The sequence below is a fragment of the Sander lucioperca genome, chromosome 4 (assembly GCF_008315115.2).
Source record: "Sander lucioperca isolate FBNREF2018 chromosome 4, SLUC_FBN_1.2, whole genome shotgun sequence".
NCBI lineage: Eukaryota > Metazoa > Chordata > Actinopteri > Perciformes > Percidae > Sander > Sander lucioperca.
Window position 1 is genome coordinate 3024114 of NC_050176.1, and position 21806 is coordinate 3045919.

The 21806-nt window shown below is 42.9% G+C and overlaps 2 protein-coding genes across 3 annotated transcripts; both read left to right on the forward strand.

The window, feature by feature from the left end:
* Positions 1–47: 47 nt before the first annotated feature.
* LOC116039580 (nocturnin-like) lies at positions 48–20256 on the forward strand. Of its 2 annotated transcripts, XM_031284470.2 has the most exons (6): positions 48–248; positions 6438–6717; positions 15826–15953; positions 16066–16240; positions 18964–19295; positions 19386–20256. In XM_031284470.2, the coding sequence occupies exons 3-6, from the start codon at positions 15834–15836 to the stop codon at positions 19893–19895; spliced, it is 1137 nt and encodes a 378-aa protein (XP_031140330.1). In that variant the 5' UTR covers positions 48–248; positions 6438–6717; positions 15826–15833; the 3' UTR covers positions 19896–20256. The 2 variants fall into 2 exon arrangements, with proteins under 2 accessions (XP_031140330.1, XP_031140329.1); XM_031284469.2 differs by lacking the exons at positions 48–248; positions 6438–6717 and adding an exon at positions 12357–12539.
* ccdc175 (coiled-coil domain containing 175) lies at positions 608–3221 on the forward strand. Its single transcript, XM_031284465.2, has one exon. The coding sequence runs from the start codon at positions 676–678 to the stop codon at positions 2890–2892; it is 2217 nt and encodes a 738-aa protein (XP_031140325.1). The 5' UTR covers positions 608–675; the 3' UTR covers positions 2893–3221.
* Positions 20257–21806: the final 1550 nt, after the last annotated feature.

Sequence of the window (21806 nt, forward strand, 5' to 3'; positions counted from 1 at the left end):
AACAGTGACAGCAGCACATAGCCTATCACACGCGCACGGCGCGCCTACTTTTTCAAACAGTTTTACTTGAAATCTTCTAATCTGGCAACACCGGGCTCGAGTTCCCTGCTACTGCCGCCTATAGCAGGGCGATAGCTATCATACATACTGAGTGAGTCCACATTTGGTTTGCAGCCTATACGTACGTCTTTGGAAGCTGAGGTTGTTCCCAAATGTCTGCACGGGTGTTGCTACATAACGTATTTCAGGTAAGTTAAGCACTAACGTTAAACCCGCTGTTGAAGAGCTTCCAACATTACCGTCGCCGCCCATTCTTTTCATGCTTCCGAGTGCGAAGGTCATCCGACTTTTCTGTTTATCTAAACGCAGCTTTAGCTTACTTTTGTCGCGGTTAGTTCCAACCTCACCCTGACAAGAATTGGTTAGTTTCACGTACTGAAGGTTAGCTTGTGTGTGGCCGCTGCTAACGGCCCTGTGGCCTCGCGGACTTGCCGTAGCGTGCGGTGTTCTGCGTGGTGGGGAGTTGTTGCCATGGCAACCCCACTCACAAGTAATCGATGGTAGAATCTGAACTGAACTGCCGACACACACACACACACACACACACACACACACACACACACACACACATACAAGACACACGTACACTTACAACAAAACCCACACGGATTAAAAATGGCTTCTTGTCTGGTGCCCGACTTCCCGGCGGTTATGGTCGCTCTCGAGCATTTAAAGGAACTGGACAAGCAGCTGAAGGAGGAGGGGATAGCGTTCTCACCTGAAGCCAGCCTCCACCTGACAGAGATAACGGCTGCCATCACTGACCTGGAGGCTGAGCGGCGTGCTGCGCATGAACATCTAGAAGTGGAAACCATAGAAAACAGCAAGCTGAGACACCAAATCAACAATTTAAGAGAAAGAATGAGCCAGGAAATTATGGCTGACGTAGTAGAAGCCCGGGCCTCTAATGCAGAGGAGATAGAGCAGCTACGCAAAGACCTCCACGCGGTTTCTCAGCTCCGAGAAGCCACGGCGAAGAGGCAGGTGGCCCTCTTGAGCCAGAACGAAGCCCTGTCCCCGGAGCGCGAGCAGGTGAAGGCTGAACACGAAGGGATCGTCGCTGCTCAGAACGATCGAATCGCCTTGAAGTATAGCTTGCAGATGCATTTGGATCAGACACGAGATCGGATAGAGGAGCTCAAGTCCTGCACCGCTGCTGTCCAACAGGACAAGATAATGCTGCAGCGAAAGATGGTGCTGGAGAGAGAGGCTTTCGCTGTGAAAAACGACCGCCTGTCCGGAGAGGTGGAACAGGCCGAAGAGAAAATTAAGCAGCAGAAGCTAGTGAACAGGAGAAGCAGAATAGTGTTGGACAGTCTTAATGAAAAGAAACGAGAAACCCATAACCAACTGGGCGAGCTCATGATTGACATGGCCAAGCTGGAGAGCCAGATACGGAGACTGGCAGCAGATCGGCTCCAGTGCGAGAAACAGCTGCAGGTGGAGACCCAAAAGCATCAAGAATTGAGGCAACAGAGAGAAGCGCTGAAGAAGGAGTTGCGCGAGTTAGAGGAAGCCTTTAGAGTTGCCATCCAGCTTCTTAAAGAGGAGATTGCCACAGTGGAAGACAAAATAGAGGAGGCTCGAGCGTCCAGATTGCTCTGTCAAGATGCCCTGGCTAAAGTCTATGAGATATTCAAGCAGCAGCACGACGAAGAGAACGAAGTGAGGGCAGAGCATTTCCACGTCTCGCAGCAGCTGCAGCGATCCAAGCTACAGCTGGAGGAGCGCATCTCCTCCATAGTCAGACACAGCAAGGAGATCAAAGAGATGGACAAGCAGATCGGAGAGCTCCTGCAAGCCGAAATCATCACTAAACGTGTTTTCGAGAGGAATCGGGAAGAGTTGTGCGACAACGTGGATGCGGAGAAGAAGAACATCTGCCATTACGAGGCGGAGAAGAGGCGGCTGACGAGGCTCTTGGAGGAAGGGAAGAGGAAGCAGGAGGAGCACGTGGCGAAGATGAGCGCCGATATCGGCAACGCCAAGACCAGATACCAGGAGCTGCAACGAGAGGAGGCCACGCTCCAAAAGCATCAGCCCAAGAGCGAAAACGGCGACTTGCTGACGAGCCACGTGGCCCAGCGCGAGGCGGAGTACAGACAAACGGAGACCCGACAGCGCGAGGAAATGGAGCAGTGCGCCGCGGAAGCCAAGAGCGTCGCGAGGAGCCGCGAGGAGAAGCAGAGGGAGGTGGAGGAGAAAGAGGAAATCCTGAAGGAGGTGGAAGCGAATTGGAACGAAGAGCGATCCAGACACCAGGGACTCAAAACGCTCACCTCCGAGCTGAAGAGGAAGAAGAGCGATCTGGAGCTGTCCATTCAGGGACTGAAGGAGAAAACCGACTCGCTGCTTCAGCCCAAAGACCAAACCAAGGCGGAGCTGGACGAGATGCGAAGGGGCTACATGGACGTGCTCCGCCAGCAGGCGTCAGAGCTGAGAGCCGTAGAGATGAGCATCTATGACAACAGCGTGAAACTGGAGCAGGTCCGCATGGAGAACAGCAGGCTGCATCTCTGCATCCAACAGATGACAGAGGACGTCGGCGCAGCCAGGGAGAACAAAGAGCGGTACTGGCAGGAGGTTGGCCAGCTCCAGCGGGACATAAGGGCCTTGTGTGAGAGCTTGGAGGAAGCATGGAGAGAGGATTTAGTGGTAACTCAGGAGCGTCAGAACAGCGATGGTGTTCTGTTGGCGTCGATGGGCGCCATGTTGAACCACCTGAAGACCCGGAGACAACAGTTAGGAAACGTGGGCACACTCCTACACCAACAAATGTTAGCCTTCAGCAGAAGACTGGGGGATAAAACGACTGTAGAACAGCAGAGTTGAGTTGACCTGCAGCGTCTATGAATGCAGATAAACTGCATGGAATAATCAAAGTTGATTATTAATTTGTAATCAGACATTTTAATAAAGCTCACAGCAACAAGGAGATGATATTAAGTCATGTCTATTAAGTTGTTTTTTTTTTTTTAATGCAGGCCTGTATAGAAATACAATACAATTTTGAACACAACTCTCCCAACTAGACTTAAGTAAAAAAGCATCCAAACTGGGACATACTAAGTAATTAATTTCTTTATTTATCTTGACATGATTTGAGTAATAGTGTAATACACATTAAGGTATAAGATGCTGTATTAGTTGTAGTGCATTGCCTTAATTGCTGGAACAGTGCTATTAGTTCCTCTTGTGCTTTTCCTGCAACGACTAGTCAAAAAGTATGTTGTGTAACCACTCATGTAGCCTAACCTGTGCAATTTTAGGTGCCATGTAAAGCATTTTTAATTGCCTCTGCATTTTAAATGTGCAATATAAATACAGCGGCCTTGCCTACAATAAGCTGACATGGTTTTATTTTTTGGCAAAACTGGCTCAAGTGGAATTTCAGTCACACTTCTAATTTTCCCTATCAGTAGGCCTTTTTCCACAGAAGACGTTTTGACACGTCACAGTAGGAAATGCAGATGTAAATAATCTAAATCGACGGTGTAGCAGGTCTCGCTACCACCGCGGGTCTCTCCAACAGCACAAACCACAGCCAAGACAAACTATTTAAGAACGGCATTTATTCATGACTGCCTATACACACTTTCAACTAGGGCTGCACAATTAATCGCAATTTTATCGAAATCTCAACATGGACTAGTGCAATATCCAAATCGGGTTATTTTTTGGCAATATTTGTTAAAGGCAATGAATTAAGTATTGTGGTGCTGCAGAGACGTTCCGGCCTACAAATCCTATCCTACAGAAAAAAATCTTTGTGGGGCGACCTCTAGTTCACCCAGTAGAGCGTGCGCCCCATGTAGGCTGAGTCCTTTGCAGCAGCCCAGGTTCGCATCCGACCTGCGGCCCTTTGCTGAGTGTCATCCCCTCTCTCTCTCTCCCCACTTTCCTGTCTATCCACTGTCACTGTCGAATAAAGGGAAAAATCTTTAAAAAAGAATAAAAATTAAAATCTTTGTTTGGTACAGATCCTCGCAAAAATCACACTATAATCAGAATCAGAATCAGAAAAGCTTTATTGCCAAGTACGTTTTTTTACACATACAAGGAATTTGTTTTGGTGTTGTAGGTGCATGTCACACATTCTCTAAAATAAGTTAAACAGGTTAAACAGAACAAACAATATAAGTATAAATATATGTATATATACACACACACACAATGTATTAAAAATAAGAGAGTAAGAATTAATCATTTTCATTTTAACATTTTTCAGTGAAAATGAGAATAATGAGACAAAAATGATAATTCCCTCCAATATCGTGAATCAAATCGCAATAACCGTCAAAATAATCGCAATTTGATATTTTCCTCATATCGTGCAGGCCTACTTTCAACATAAGTTCACAAACTGTCTAACCGTGCGCCTCTGGCTGCCCGGCTTCTTTCTGACACACAGTCCCGACCCGTAGCTCACAGCTTCTAAACTAGAATGGATAAACAATACCTCTCAGTGCAGTGTCTGTATCTCTTTGGTGTGTGGCAGTCATCTGAGCTCCACCACGCTGCTGCATATAAAGGGAGAGTGTAATAAGACCAACGAGCACCAGCTGTGTCAATGAACTCAGCTGGCACAGCTCTTTTAAACTATCCCCACACCTGTCTCCCCTGCTGCTGATTGCACTCCACAAATGGCTTAATTCTATTTAGCAACTTCAGTATTTAGGGTCCTGATATCGTGCATGCTGGTTTGGACAACAGAACAGATCCACTATTAATGTCATTCACAATTGTGCTTTTTCCCATTATGACAGGTCAAAATCTCTGTTGTAAAAATAGCCTATTTGATAATTTACCAAGTCATTTCCAAGTCTATGCTCAGTTACTTTTGTAATTTTGACACAAAACATTGAGCACGGTGAATCACAATTTGGAATGCATTAATTAAAGCGTAAAGTGTAAATGGACTGCATTTATATAGCACTTTTCAGTAACACTTTACTTGAAGGTATCTACATAAGAGTGACATGACATGTCATGAACACATGACACTGTCATGAACACATGAACCCTAACCCTAACCCTAATCCTAACTTGTCATGACAAAAACCGAATGACACTTACTAAAAGAAGCGTTATGTCATAAACGTTTATGACTTGTTTATAATGTTTATGACACGTTCATGACAGTGTCATGTCACTCTTATGTAGATACCTTCAAGTAAAGTGTAACCCACTTTTCTAGTTTTAACGACTACTCTTTTACATAGTACAGGAACCATTCACACATATTGGTGGCCGAGGCTGCCATACAAGGTGCCACCTGCTCATCAGATACACATTCACACAGCAATTCAGGGTTTAGTGGCTTGCCCAAAGACACTTCGACATGGGACTGCAGGGCCAGAGATCAAACCACCGACCTTCTGATTGGTAGACGGTCACTCTACCACCTGAGCCCAACACAGCCCAAACACTGTGTAACATTGGTATTTGTTTTTCTGATTTAGCTCTCCTACGGTTTTAGAGTGCAATTCACTTATACACAGCTGGACAGCTGCACATGTAAGGCCTATATATGTTAGATTACAGTACTCATGATGAAAAACTAGCATGTCAACGCAGCCATACATCAAGCAAATGCAACAACATAAGACATAGCAAGCTATGCCATGCCAGATAGCCAGCTAATATTATATTAACATGTGCGTTGTGGACGGCAAAATTACGCAACTGCGGCCTAGGCGACAGAGGGCCTGCGGAGAGTCTGGTTCCTTCGGTTATTTGTCAGTTGAACCAATTTGCACATTTGTTTTTGCGATGTTGACGTGTTAGTCTAACTTTTAACCTCACAGTCAAACAACTTAATCTGCTTCGCCATCGTCTGGGAGTTAATGCGCCGGCGCACGTGCAGTGTTGTCACGTGCAGTTGTCTGGTAACAGCGATATTCAAATATCACTAATGCAACAAATATTAAAAATGTATTTACTTTGGGGTGCACATTTTGCTGTTTGCTGTCCTTATTATTTATAAGTTAAAAAGGCCAAGAATTGGCTGCCAATTTCTCAAAACTGTTACGATCGAGACCTGTAGTATATGCAAAAAGTTAACAACTTACTTGTTTGTTTAAGAATGCACACTAGTTCCACACATTTTAGAATATATTTGTTTATTGATGAATGCGTTCATTTTTAGTGCAGCAAACCAATCCAAACCAAATGACCATGCCCAAATAAAACGGAAAATTGAAAAGAAAATGATCGATTGGCAAGTTTGAAGAAACATTATTAGTAAAATTCGAAACGTGAAGTCACTTTTTTTTTAACTGCTGTCTGTTACATCAAACAGCTGCCATGTTTATTCTCAGTGTGTAAATATAATTGAGCTCAGGGAATAATGGCTATCAACGTTTCTTTCTCTTCAGATTGTCTGAAGCGTGACGCTCTTGTCCCCGTGTGACTCCGACCAGCAGATGGCAGAGCAGACCGGCTTTCTCTCCAATGTGACCCTGCTCTGCAGCTCCACGGTCAAGCGACCACCCACTGAACAAAAACACGCAGACGCATGCACACAGAGGTGCATTCCCACTGTCTGTGTCACACACTACAGGGCCACATAAAGACAGAGAAAGATATCTGAAGAACAAGGCAGCAGCTGCACAGTCGGAGCTGAAGGGAAATCAGCAGTTCATTCTAGTAAAGAAGGTAAGTCTCCAGATAAACATGAGGTCGACTTTCCTCTGGAGTCCTTTGTGCCATGTGATCTGGCAGCTATAGAATCTGTAGCTCTATGTCTGTTTCATACAATACTTGAATCTGGTTTTTGCTTGAATTATCTCAAGCATGTTCTCTCTGCCGCTGCCAGGCTGCATCTGTCTGTGACTGCTCCACAATATCAGTATTGTGTCTGCGTGTGATCGATGCCGTATCACATCTCTTCTTCTGCGGAGGTTGTGTACCTCGTGGTACACAACCTCCTCGGTAGAAGACAACAGTGTTTGCACACAGTTGTTCATCAGTACAGTTGGCTGTGTCGTGGAAACTTGTCCTGATGATTTCCATTTGCTATCTTCAGTTGAAGGACACACGCTGCTCTAAAGTAAACTTTGAGTTATGTAGTTATGTAGCTTCAAAGCTGAAAGACCACGGGACGCCTCCCTATTTTGAAGGGGCACTCCACTGGCTTTACATGTAGGAATCAGTGTTGTAGTAATGAGAAGTACTACTTAGTCGGTGAAAACAGTATATTCTGACAAAATAATCCCAATGATGTCATGTTGGATTGGGCCACGCATGTTTGATAGAAAGCCTGCATTAAAAAGTGGGGTTTGCATGACAGGAAGGCCCCAATAAGGGATGCTGATGAGTTGCATTATAGGATCCAGTGACTTTTAAATTTGGACTTACTGTGTGCGCTGTTGTTCTCTTGTAAGCCTGAAGCTTGGACAGCTATTCTCTCCCATTGCCACTATACTGAGTAGTTCTGTTTCTGAGTTGTTTTTTCTACATTGTTTTTCTTATTCAAGTCCCAGTAGCTCTGTAATGGTTTATCTCAGAGAATTGGGAAGCAGTTGCCAACATCAATCCGTCTTTCCTACACTTTTCCCCAACTTTATTCCAGAAGGCCCTCGGCGGATATTGAAGCATATCTCTTTTGGAGTGATAGCCGGTATATGATGATAAGTATATTTCCAATGTAAGAATGACCTCGACATGTTCTGTCATGTACTCTGGTGCCCAAACAAGACACATTTTGTCACAGAGGATAATGTGGTTGAGCGACATGCTGCATAGATGGTGCAAAAGATGGGGGGAAAAATAGACCAGGGAACATTTTGTGTTTGTATGGGTCACATTATATTCTAACTTTAAGTTCATTTTGTGAGTGCAAATTATTACTTTTGCATCCAGAACATGTCTTTTCCCCTTTAAATTAATGTTGATACCAAACTGTCAATAAGTGATCTGTTACAATTTCTCCCTGATTTAACTGTATTTTTTTGTTTTTTTTAAGATTATGTTTTATGGCATTTAGGCCTTTATTGTGACAGCTTAGACATGAAAGGGAAGAGAGAGGGGAAAGACATGCAGGAAAGTGCCGCAGGTCAGAATCGAACAGTGTCGAGGACTGATCCTCTATATATTCGGGTCATACCGTCTCAGCAAACTCTCATTGGTGTTTCTGGGACAATCCCAGCCAAAGCTGCCTAAAAGTAAATGAATACATTCATCATAGACCATCAGCTTTGATAATTCCGCTTATTGTGTTTGTACTTATGTGTGTGTAGTACTGTATATTCACACACACACACACACACACACACACACACACACACACACATATGTATGTGTATATATATATATATATATATATATATATATATATATATATGATTCAGGTTATGATTTCACTCCCAGTCTTGACTAAAAGTGTATGACAAACGTAAACAAACTGTTTTAAGTCGATCAACAAAATATTTTAATTTATTTTTCATTAGCCATGATAGCAGCAGTGTTGGCCTGTCAGCCAGTCGGCAACTTTGGTCCAGACTGAACTATGTAAACAAGTATTGGATGGATTGGCATGACATTTGGAACAAACATTTATGGTGCTCAGACAACCAATCCTATGGGCTTTGGTGATCACCTGACTTTTCCTCTTGCGCCATTATGAGGTTAACATTGTGGTTTTGAATGAAATGTCTAAACACCTATTGGATGAATTGCAATGCAATTTGGTACAGCTATTCATGGTCCTCTCAGGATGAATTGCAATAATATTGGTGGTCCCCATTTAATCTAGTGCCATCATTAGGTCAAATGTATATTTTGCCCTATACTTACCTGCGAAACCAAAGACCTTCCCATCAGCCTCAGCTGTGCTTTGTGTTTAGTGCTAACTAGCAAATGTTAGCATACTAACATGCTAACCTAAGATAGTAAACAAACCTGGTCAACCGTATACCTGCTAAACATCAGCATTTTGCCATTATTATTATTAGAGATGTTCCGATACCGATACCAGTATTGGTATCGCCTCCGATACTGCCTAAAACGCTGGTATTGGTATCGGGAAGTACTGGAGTTTATGCACCGATCCGATACCACATAATAAAGCCCTAAAGAAAATCTACGTTAAAGTAGTTTATGTTCTTTTTCCGTTATAACTGACTGTCAAACTGGATAATAAAAGAAAGTTCTGGGGCATTCATTGTTTGTGTTTGTTCATGTTTCACAAAGAGTTTAACCTGAGCCAGACCGACAACAAAGATAGAAATCATATCCCATCCATACAGGGATAGTAGTATACAGTTGTTACAACATAATAAAATATATGACACACTGGTATCGGATCGGTACTCGGTATCGGCCGATACGCAAGTTCAGGTATCAGAATCGGTATCGGGACGCAAAAAATGGTATAGGACCATCTCTAATTATTATGAGAATGTTAGCATGCTGATGTTAGCATTTAGCTCAAAGCAATGCTGTGTGTTTGTACAGCATACATATTAAGATCGGATATCGGTCCCAATATTGACAAAATAACTGGATCGGGGATCGGAAAAATTAACAGATCCACGGGCCGATCCTGTTTTGTTAGTTTTTTTTCCCTCTGTCGCACGTGTGCCACATGCTGGAAGAGTTGAGTGTACAAATAAATAAGAATTCAATACATTACATCTATGTTATTTTGTCTTAGTTAGGAAAGTAATGTTTAGTTAGGAAAGTCTGGTGCCTTTAGTCTCTTCCACATGGTAGAAGGAAGGTATAAGGTGGAAGGTATACAGTGTATTATTAATTCAACAACGGTATGGGATCGGTATCGGGTATCGACAGATACACAATGCCCAGGCATTGGTATCGGTATCGGGACTGAAAAAGTCGGATCGGTGCATCCCTAGTTATAACCTTTTATTAAACTGATAAATCCCTTTTGAGATTAAGACCTAATTTGCAAGCAAGACAATGAGTGCCTACACTATTTATAACTCCATATAACTGCATATATTAACATTTACAATACAACGAGATGCCAGAATACGGTAATGTGTAGGGCTTGGTATCGCCAATGATTTCCCGAGTCGTTTCGGTTCCAATTCACAAGGTCCTGAGTCGATTACATTTCCGATGTCGATACCAATTAAGTTAGGGAAATTTCAGTTACAATACCAATGTTGCCTGGATATAAAAGAGATTTTTCGGGAACTTATGCTGTAAATTGTACAAGCAAGAAACAACCCTGAAATTTTTTTTTTTTTTATAGTTTTTATAATGCACCAGGTTAATGTTAAATAAAGTACTTTTTACTTAAGTACTTTATTATATTGTATTAACATAATTAACACATTAAAAGATCGATTTCAGGATTTTATTCATTGAAACAGAGATCGATTTTAATTGGAGAATCAATTATTTTAACCCAGCCCTAGTTATATCTCGGAGCACATCCAATTTTATTTATACTGTCAAATCATATCAGGAGTTATCCCAGGACACTTTACAGATAGAGTAGGTCTAGACCACGCTCTATAATTTACAGAGACCCAACAATTCCCCCCCAAGAGCAAGCATTTGGTGCGAAAAAGAACAAAAAATGTATGACCGGTTGCATACAGAGATGCAAAGATCTGTCAGTTGTTTCGCTTATGTGCAGTCGTGGTATTTTAAGATCACAAATAGACAACCATCACAGTAAAGTTGTATCAGTTGTGTGGACACACACACACACACACACACACACACACACACACACACACACACATATACATCCAACCACATATTGTAATGATGCAATTGCCCTTCAATGTGGAAATGTCAATATGCCACTGAAGGATATAGTGACATGCTTTCCCTCTCACGCACGCAGAAACACCACTACAGTCAATGATTCTGCCTGGATCCACAAGAGCTTGTCTACCACACACACACACACACACACATCTTCTGTACCATGATATGTCGTGACTTGTGGTAATACGCGAGACTTATGCACAGTCTGAGTGTTGCGTTCACAGACGTGAGTCACCGCTCCCGAATCGCCCCAGCTTTTAGGTCTTTGTCACGGCGCTGTGTGCTCGTCTGTGTGCGCTGACACACTGACGTCAAAAGCAACACAGTGGAAAATGAAAGCGTTCGCTCCTTGACTCCTTTCTGTTGGATTAAGGGATCCAGACAGAGAGGAATAATATGGCTCTGCCCCCGGCTCATAAAGCATCCAAATTATTTTGATCACGGTCGGAAGTCTTGTTTATATTCATCCAGGAACAGGTGGAGGCTTCACAGAAGTCTCTGCAGAATGCTGACTGTTTGCTTAGGTCAAAACGAACAGAATTCAAATAAGACAAGGGGGAAAATCCCTCTTTATTGAATTGATCACATCAACATTTGCTAGTTAGCCCTAAACACAAAGTACAGCTAAGGCTGATGTTAGTTAGTTTAGCAGGTATTGGGGTTATAAAAACAAAATGTTGGACAAATTCAATTTTTGACCTGATTGATGGCGCAGGATTAAAAGTAAAGGCCAATGTTATTACAATTCATCCTGAGGTAGAAATGAATTTTCTGAATGAAATGTCATGACAATCCGTCTGATATTGTTGGGGACATTTCATTCTGGATCAAAATGGTGGACCAGTAGACATTTCCATGCCTAGAGTCAATACCTATGTTGCTAGCATTGCTTAAAAAGTCAGGAACTACCACTGTTTAAAGTGTGTGTATTGTGCCCCCTTTGTGTAATTCAGCTAAGGAGCAGCGTGTCATTATACTATAATAGAGGTTAAATGATCCAATATTTCACGAAAAAAAATAAAAAAAGAGTAAAAAAAAAACCTGAAAACGTATAATTGTGTTGTGGAAATGTGTTTTCTTAAATCGCGTGACCCCTCACATTTATGCCACAGAGCACAGGGTGGGAACTGCTGCTTCATACTGTAGTTGTACTGACTCAATGAAGAATTATAAATCCAGCCCAGAATATTATTACATTTATTTTGGAAAAGTACACGGTACTGCTGCACATGAAAAATAACACTGAAGACTGACGTAACATTAGTGACGGTAAATTGTGATTAGGTGCTGTTACAACATTCAAACTGCGGAAGTTATTATTGCAAAACACACACACACACACACACACACACACACACACACACACACGCACACACTTTCCTGTGTGTGTATTTGTCAGTGTGAATCACTGTTACTCTGGTTTTATGATTTTGTTTGCGTGACAATCTCTGTGTAGTCTGTACAATTTATGAATCAGTAATTTATCTGACTGCCACACACTCAATCTTATGTGTGTGAGACTGTGAGAGAGCAGTGGCTGGATTTCTCTCTCTCTCTCTCTCTCTCTCTCCCCTGTTGCAGTGAAAACACTGTGCTCAGCCAGGAAGCTTAAATCAGCTGACAGTAACGCACGGTATTGGTTAGAGTGACGGCAGCGTTTTAAGAGAAGGCGATAAGGACAATTCACTCGAGCGTAGAGTGGATGTATCCGTGGACAGTGATGGAGACTATAGGTAAGAGGCGGCTGTTATTTATTTTACTGTGGAGGAGGCCATGTTTGGACGTAAAATGCATTCTGCACATACATGACTAGTGTTGTTTTGAATGTACAAAACTCAGAGTGACGGCGAGGTTTTGTACACGTGATGGTGCTGCATATTCAGTCTGGCTGGTGCTGACATGTTTATGGATATACATAATACATACTTATAAACATTAATGTCAGAATACAAAGGTCTGTTAATGTGTATCGAAGTGCACCAGGGGTTGTTTTATACGTGGAAAGGAGAAGAACTGGATAGCTCCTGAACATCTGTGAGCTCTCCTTTTAAAGTCATATAGTTCAGGTCTAGAGGAGCCGAGGAGAATTCAACACTATTTGTTTGACAGAGCAAAGGTCAGTGTCAGTTTTGTGCATATTAACATGCTTCCCCTCAGATTTGCGGAATACAAATGGTGGCATACTATTACATAGAAGTGTTCATTACTCTTTTTTGGAAAAATAACTAATGCAAAGCATTTAATTGGTTGAAATACATATGCTTTTAAAAAACAATTTAAGCACAAACCTTTACTAGATAACATAACTTTTTTTGTTATGCTCTTGCTTAAAATGAGATCAGCTGGCGGTCTAATGCTGTTTATAACATTTATCTTAAGTTAAGCTTTAACTTTAGTAGTTCTGATATTGTTTATTCGTGCGCAACATTTGGAAGTGAACAAGCCTGATGCGTCTTGGCAAACTGCCAGTCAATTTGACCCACTTTGGTTTGACCTGCTGCGGTTCCAAATTCTCAGCCACCATGTTAATAAATACTCATGGAGTCATAAACTACGTCACCAACAGATGGTGTACGCGTGCATGCGTGCGTGTGTCCTCTGCAAACTTAAACCTACAATTTAGTATGCCTCCCTTTTAGTGCCGTTCTAATAAAAAGACTGCCTGGTTTTGGAGTGTGAGAACAGAATTGAACAACATTAACAGCATTCATGCCATTTAAAGCTGCTATAATCATTATTAAAGGTCCTATGACATGCTGCTTTTTGGATGCTTTTATATAGACCTTAGTGGTCCCCTAATACTGTATCTGAAGTCTCTTTCCCGAAATTCAGCCTTGGTGCAGAATTACAGCCACTAGAGCCAGTCCCACAATGAGCTTTCCTTAGTATGTGCCATTTCTGTGTCTGTAGCTTTAAATGCTATTGAGGAGGAGAGAGGGGGGGGGGGGGGGGGGGTGTGGACTTTGCCAACTGCCATGTTTCGCTTGTTTGCAAGCCATGATGTCTCTCTCTTTCTCATGGGTGGGCCAAATTCTCTGGGCGGGCAAAGCAGAGAAAGGGGAGGTAACCTTTCCCCTTATGACGTCATAAAGGGAAGATTCCAGATTGGCCCATCTGAGCTTTCATTTTCTCAAAGGTGGAGCAGGATACCCAGGGCTCGGTTTACACCTATCACCATTTCTAGCCACTGGGGGACCATAGGCAGGCTAGGGGAACTCACATTCATGTTAAAAAACCTCATAAAGTGAAATGTTCATGCCATGGGACCTTTAATATTTATATCAAATGACTTTGTGTAACGTAAAAACAGTCGCCCGTGGTGACAAACCCACATAGAATTATAACCCAGCTCTGCAGTTCCTCTCTGCCGTGTGCAGCGTTTTAGCCTCTTTTAGCGTGTTTAGTTTTTTTGGCCTGCAACTTTAATATTTTGGTTCACTCTCACGGCTCTCATCCACCTTGTTTCCAGATACAGCAGGCATAGACCCACTGTACGCTACCCAGCCAGCGCCAAACAGCAGACAGACACAGTTAATAACTAGCTGGTGAACACAGTGGAGCATTTAGCAACTAAAGAGCCAGATATTTCCGTCAGGAGTTGGTGGAGACCAAAACAGAGCAAAAAGAGAGTGAATTTAGGACTCTCATTCATCTGGTAGCCAGAAACACAACTCAGAATGAATGACAATGTTGCTCCATGTCTGCTGGATGTGTAAATAAGCAACTGTTTGTTAACAAGTTTTCTAAAACAACTATATATGTCACAAATTATTGCGGGTTTAAATTTTGTGATCACAGAACCACAGTGGTGGAGATACATTAAAGATCAAGGTAGTGTGTGACGATGTGACAAACAATTTTCAAACTACTAATACTGGATTTAGTGTGGTAGTCGCTGGGAATTATCAGCCTTACATCCATCCACTCACATGATGTTGAAGGGGGACAAAACAAAAGGTGAGCTGAGCTGCACCCATGAAGCAGACAAACACTTTAGCCATCGTGTGAATTTAAAAAGCATGGATTTGTCACGGTTAGGCTGCTCCAGATGACTCACCATCTGAGACAGTCGGACGGGTGCTCACTCCCTCGTCTCATGATCTGAGCTGAAAGTCAACAAACACATTACTTAGAAAACAGCGAGGTATCAGAATCAGAATACTTGGTTGATCCCCTCAGGGAAATTTTTTTGTTGCAGTGGCTCACAGTCAAATTCAAGGTAAAATAAGAGTAAGAAAAGAGCGAGTCAATAAGTGTATAAAGTAAGTAGAAGTAAAATGAGATTAGGTTAAAAAGTAAGATTAGGTTAAAAATATTATGTTTTTAAAACAGTGGATTGCACAAATGCTATTGTAGTGCAGCGTGAACATAAATAAAGTACAGTGTCAACATAGCCTAAATACAGTACGAACATAAATAAGTACAGTGTGAATATTATATATATATATATATATATATATATATATATATATAAATAAATCTTTCGGTTCAGGCAATCTTTTCGGTTTAAAAGTATCATATCATGTTAAATAATGAGCTAAAATGAGAAAAAATAGTGGGATAAAAAAATCAAGAGACATTTAGAATAGATAAAAATGTGTGATTAATTGCGAGTTAACTCTGACATTAATGTGATTAATCAAAGCGCAAAGCATTTGACATTGACATGTTTTAATGATGTAAAGACATGTTGAAGGAGTTCAGATAGAGCCTGTATCAGGGCCATATTTAGTTCAATGTGTTATATGTCACTATTTTTGGTAGCTTACTGCATTTAAATGGCCAGTATGTACTTGATTTTCTTTATTCATTGAAGCCTCCATGTTTACAGGCTTGTGGTGATGCGCAATATGCTATAGGTGCCAAAAAAAAATGTGGCAGAGAATCGTGATATCAATATATATATATATATATATATATATATATATATATATATAAATAAAATAATATTAATAATAATAATATTAATTCCTCCATCCTCACACACCTCACCGTCTTTTGTCCTTTTCTTCCAATCAGTGTGTCCGATGGGTGGAGGCGCCACCCGGCTGTACAGCGCCCTGACTCAGACCCGCGGCAGCTCTCCCCTCCCCCTCCCCCTGTCCCAGCAGCCTGACAACACAAACCTGGATCCAGCTTTCTGCCAGGTGACCCCTCCTTCTCCACTGTCAGATTTCAACAAGTGACATAGCACATTTGTGGAGTAATCTGCCTCCCTAAGTGAAATAATTGTGGCTAAGTGTCATGTCTGTCTTACAGGAGCAGAAGGGGTCCCCTGCATGTCCCCCCGATCCAGCCGAGCTGCTTCGACAGTGTGAAGAGGCCCTCGGGGACCGACCACACCGCCTCCACAGGAAGTTCACTCACCTCAACGATGGAGACAGCGCCCCCAGCAGCCCCATCAGGGTGATGCAGTGGAACATACTGGCCCAAGGTAGACTGTTTTTGGCCCAAGGTAGACTGTTTTTAGCCCGTCTGATGTCACATCACGCTGGATCGTAGGCTCGGATATATCTAATGATAGCCTGGAAATCCAGACCCAAATCCAAAAGATTAAGGGTCTGGCATTGAGTAATGAAAATGGCCCAACTCGAGGGGAGGCACCAAGCATGCATTTGAAAATCTCACTGCATGCAATTGGATAACACTACGGCCAATCACAACAATACACGGGGTGACGTATCCAGAGCCCCATACTCTTAGCTACCAGCGGAGCTAACTGGTAGATTAAACTCTTAGCTACCAGCGGAGCTAACTGGTAGATTAAACTCTTAGCTACCAGAGGAGCTAACTGGTAGATTAAACTCTTAGCTACCAGAGGAGCTAACTGGTAGATTAAACTCTTAGCTACCAGAGGAGCTAACTGGTAGATTAAACTCTTAGCTACCAGCGGAGCTAACTGGTAGATTAAACTCTTAGCTACCAGCGGAGCTAACTGGTAGATTAAACTCTTAGCTACCAGAGGAGCTAACTGGTAGATTAAACTCTTAGCTACCAGAGGAGCTAACTGGTAGATTAAACTCTTAGCTACCAGAGGAGCTAACTGGTAAACTCTTAGCTACCAGCGGAGCTAACTGGTAGATTAAACTCTTAGCTACCAGCGGAGCTAACTGGTAGATTAAACTCTTAGCTACCAGAGGAGCTAACTGGTAGATTAAACTCTTAGCTACCAGAGGAGCTAACTGGTAGATTAAACTCTTAGCTACCAGAGGAGCTAACTGGTAGATTAAACTCTTAGCTACCAGAGGAGCTAACTGGTAGATTAAACTCTTGCTGTATCTGGTCGGCAAAACAGCAAAACCGTCCTCCTTACAAAGGAACGATTGGAGCGCCGTCTTCTGTTCCTCTTTTAGATAAAAAGTCATGTTTAACTCGTTCATTTAAGCGGCCAAAGCCGTTTCAAACAACTGGTGTTCATCCGTAGTCATCTTGCAATGTTTACTAATGACTTGGACGTCACAGCGCTGTCGTCATCTGTTTAGCTCGCCTCTGGCCCGCCTATATCAGATACACCGATGTGATTGGTGCAGCTCGGCTACAAGGGCATAGTTAATGAGCATCATTACTGAATGCCAGAGTGACTCGCTGAGCAAATTCATGTGGCAGATGCAGCGAGATATGATGGCACAGGTGATTTTACGGTTTAAAATTTCTTTGCTGTTGTCATCGACCTGTTTCTAGCCACAGTAGGCGGCTTATTCAGAGACAAATCTCTGATAAACACACCGTACACTACCTTTCCAGCGCCAAACTGTACACACAGTACCGGCCATTGAAAAACTAGCAAGATAACAACTATCTTGCTAACATAAACTCTGGAGCATTGTTAAGCCTAGTCAAGGTTAACTCTATACTAGTCTATATCGACGACAGCCGACCATAGTAGGAGGTCCCTCCCTTTCCGCTTTCTTTGGGTTCGAAATCTAAACTTTAAAGTCTGGTCGCATCGGGCAACATTAACTGGAACCTCTGAGCAACGTTGGAGGCTGAAACTGGCGAGTTTTAAGGAAAATTTGAATTGGCAACGAGGCAGGCCTGCTTGGTTCGTTCCGAGAATGACTGTAAAGATTAACAAAGAATATGTTTACGGCGTTTACTCTCTAACTGGGACGTTTGGGGACCGATTGGCGGGGATTTGCTATACACACTGTGATATCCATTATCCATCCATTATGTTCCACCTAAACCAGTTCCTTCCCGAGACCTTTTTGCAGAGCCACGCTCGCTCCGTCCGGAGCTTAGCGCCGCCCAAGTCGATTTGTGATTGAGTTAAAGTAGTGCTGTCAAACGATTAAAATATTTAATCGCGATTAATCGCATTAATGTCATAGTTAACTCGCAATTAATTGCACATTTTTATCTATTCTAAATGTCCCTAGATTTCTTTTGCTTGCTTTGTGCAAATGTTTTTTTGAAGATTGTTCTTAGTTGTTGTATCCATGTGCTTCTGTCCAAAGCATAGACTATTAATATACAGTCTATGGTCTGAAGTCATCCATTGTCGCCTGGCTTTGACGAGGGGGCGGAGAATTGGCATCAGCTGTGTACTTGGCCATCAAGTGGTATTTCAGACTGGACGTGCTGCGACGATAGCTCAGTTCACAACGTAAAAACACACAGACCACTTTGGTCTTGTCAATGGAACCATTTGACAACTTTTTAAAAGTAAACTTTCCATTCAGAATCTCATTGGCATCCATTTCGGCGTCTCGCGCTCGCCATCCACTCAAAACGTAACGTTAGCCTACTATTCTTTGGCCGGCTCGTGAGCCCAAACAAGTGTGTGCGCGGCGTGCCTGTTGTTTAGTTTCCGGTCTAGCTAGATCCGGTGTGGTGTTGTAGTTTTTCTAACGTTACTAGTTGTTGCAACAGCATGTGGAAAAAAACTACAAAGTTTGCTAGGCCAAAAAGAACGTTAATCTCGCGATAAAAAAACTGTACGCTGTTAAAATGGGTTTGCGTTAACGCCGTTAATAACGCGTTTTAACTGACAGCACTAGTTTAAAGAAATGCAACCAAACCCTGACCGCTTATTCTCCTATCCAGGAATGCTGTGTGGACTGGCCAGACCTTCCTCCTCAGCGCTGTGGAGCAAGGTCTGGCAATGCGAGACTAACTCTATGCTGAAGTCAGATCTCCCTTTCTTCTGTCCCTCAGCCCTGGGTGAGGGACTTGACAGTTTTGTCCAGTGTCCTCCAGAGGCCCTCAGCTGGTCCCGTAGGAAGTACCTCATCCTAGAGGAGATCCTCACCTACCGACCTCATATCCTGTGTCTGCAGGAAGTCGACCACTACTACGACACCCTCCAGCCGGTTCTGGCAGGCCTGGGTTACAGCAGCAACTTTTGCCCTAAACCCTGGTCACCGTGCCTGGATGTGGAGGGCAACAATGGCCCCGACGGCTGCGCGCTGTTCTTCGATCAGTCGCGGTACGAGTTCCTGGACAGCGTGAGCATACGCCTTACTGCCATAAGGATTCCAACCAATCAGGTGGGTACAAAGTGTGTAAAGCCACACTTGGGACACTTACAAAGCGACTCACCGTAAGCCCCTTCTAACACGCCGCTCTCTTTGCAACAGGTTGCCGTGGTGACGATGCTGCGTTGCCGGAGCACGGGGAGATGCGTGTGCGTGGCCGTGACCCATCTGAAGGCTCGTTCCGGCTGGGAGTGGCTCCGCAGCGCCCAGGGCTCCGACCTCCTGCGACAGCTCCAGACTCTGGTCCAGAAACACGTGGGCGCCCCCAGCTCTGACATTCCTCTGCTCATATGTGGAGATTTCAACGCAATCCCGACTGAGGAGGTGTACCGACGTTTCGCCGCGTCGCCTCTCGGTTTGGACTCGGCCTATAAGAAACTCAGTCAAGACGGTTTGACTGAGCCGGAGTACACCACATGGAAGATTCGGCCTACAGGGGAATGCTGCTCCACTCTGGACTACATCTGGTACAGTCAGCACACACTGAGAGTGGACGCCGTTTTGGACATGCCCACTGAGGAACAGATTGGGCCAAACAGGCTTCCGTCCTTCAGCTATCCGTCCGACCATCTCTCTCTGGTTTGTGACTTCAGCTTCAAAGAGGAGGAGTAGGAAGGGACACAGTCGGGTTGGCTTCACTCAACAATGAGGCGCGCTGAGGAGACGCCACGCGGGAGCGACGGGGGCGGGAGTGTTTGACAGGACAGAGAAACCAGAGTGGGACGTTGGTTACTGCACGTAGATTGAAAAGTCAGATAACTTATGACGCAGAAGAGATGGATGCTGAACGGCATAGTCTACCTCCCCACTGTGTGAGAGGGTTTTCTGCACCAAGTTAAATCATCTGTACTCAAACATAAATTGCACAGTGAAACTTATGAATGGGGTTTATATATATATATATACACTACCGGTCACAAGTTTGAGGTCACTTCGAAATTTCCATTCCACTCCATTATAGACAGAATACCAGCTGAGATCTGGTTAAAAAAACAATGCAACTGATCTTAGCTGGTATTCTGTCTGGAATGGAGTGGAATGACCCCAAACTTTTGACCGGTAAATGTATATATATATATATCAAAAATGTAGTAAATGTTGTAGGGATCGACCGATACAGGTTTTTCAAGGCCGATACAGATTATTAGTAGTTAATAAAACTGATATCTGGAACCGATATGCATTTACAGTGAAAATGAAAATCTTCAAGTGCAAATTAAGATTTTGGATTGTTACATACTCCAACACAAAACTCTGTTTAGATGCTTTAAGCAGTAATTTAATAAATGAGAAACTTTCAACATAATCCCCAGTAACAGAGAGTCAGATAGTGTTGTGGGGGGGGGGGGGGACATGAAGTCAGACTCAGTGCTGAGTGAAACCGAAGCAGAGGGACAGACACAGAACTGGAGCCGAGCCAAAATAGAACACTCTCTAATTCATTAACTTTATCGGTTATCAGGCAACTAAAACGCCGAGAGAGATAATCTGCAGACTGCCAAAAAAAACGGCCTGATAATCGGTCTATCCCTAAAATGTTGTGCGTCACACTGCCAATGTACTACAGAGTGACAGAGAATAAAGTATTTTAGCAGTACATGTGTTGTTAATATTTAATAACTGTAGCTTTGGCAGTAGAGTATAACGTAGATTTACTATTTACTCTCTCTGACTACGCACTCCTTGCTTTGCTAAGTACGTGGTGGTTTGGGAAATGAAAGGGTCCTTACTGAATCATCCAGTGGTTTCTAGCGATGCAAATAGTTTTTTACAGGTACTAGAAGTCAATGTAAATCTGTTTGTGGTGCTTACAGCATTGAAGAACCAACTACTGCAGTGTGTCCACTACGAAACAATGTCCTGTTGGAATAATCCACAGAACTCACTGTGAACAAAAGTAAAAAAAATAAAAATAAAATACAACTGCTAACAGCATGCCTTGTGGTTTATCCAGATTGACTGAGGCAGTGCCCAAGACACCACGCTGTTCAATTTCCAAATGCATGTTCTATTTAGTCAAACTAAATTCCATTGACCCATGATATATGTTTTTCGGAATTTGGGTGCCTAATGAGTAAAAATCTAACTATGTTAATGTCGTGCTTATATATACTGTACATACTGTTTAATTACACGGCAAACTCCAGTATCCTTTCAGCTACAGCTCAAATATTAGTTTTTTCAGTGCTAAATGTAATCAACTGACGTCTGAACATTGGTATCAACAATACAAATACAAATACAAAAGAACCAACCGGTATGATAAATGACAACCACAGACACAGCATGTGAATGTGGAGCAATCGTTAGAACGTCATTAACGTTACAGACACATATTACCACATCACTTCTGAACTGTGAACGTTTCATCATGGGAACAATCCAGTACACTGGACATACTGTACCAACAGAAGAGTCAAGACTGGCAGAACTGTTGCTATATGGATGGGAAATTAAGTTCACCCTATACTATACAGTAGGGTTCCCCAACTAGCTTCCCACAGAAGCATGGTGCTGCTGATA

Bases quoted from the DNA above. Each gene is read 5' to 3' on its own strand.
- ccdc175 (XM_031284465.2), top strand. From the start codon at position 676: ATGGCTTCTTGTCTGGTGCCCGACTTCCCGGCGGTTATGGTCGCTCTC.
- LOC116039580 (XM_031284469.2), top strand. From the start codon at position 12,509: ATGTATCCGTGGACAGTGATGGAGACTATAG. The intron at 12,540-15,825 runs GTAAGAGGCGGC...TCTTCCAATCAG, and splicing joins GACAGTGATGGAGACTATAG to TGTGTCCGATGGGTGGAGGC. The intron at 19,296-19,385 runs GTGGGTACAAAG...TCTTTGCAACAG, and splicing joins TAAGGATTCCAACCAATCAG to GTTGCCGTGGTGACGATGCT.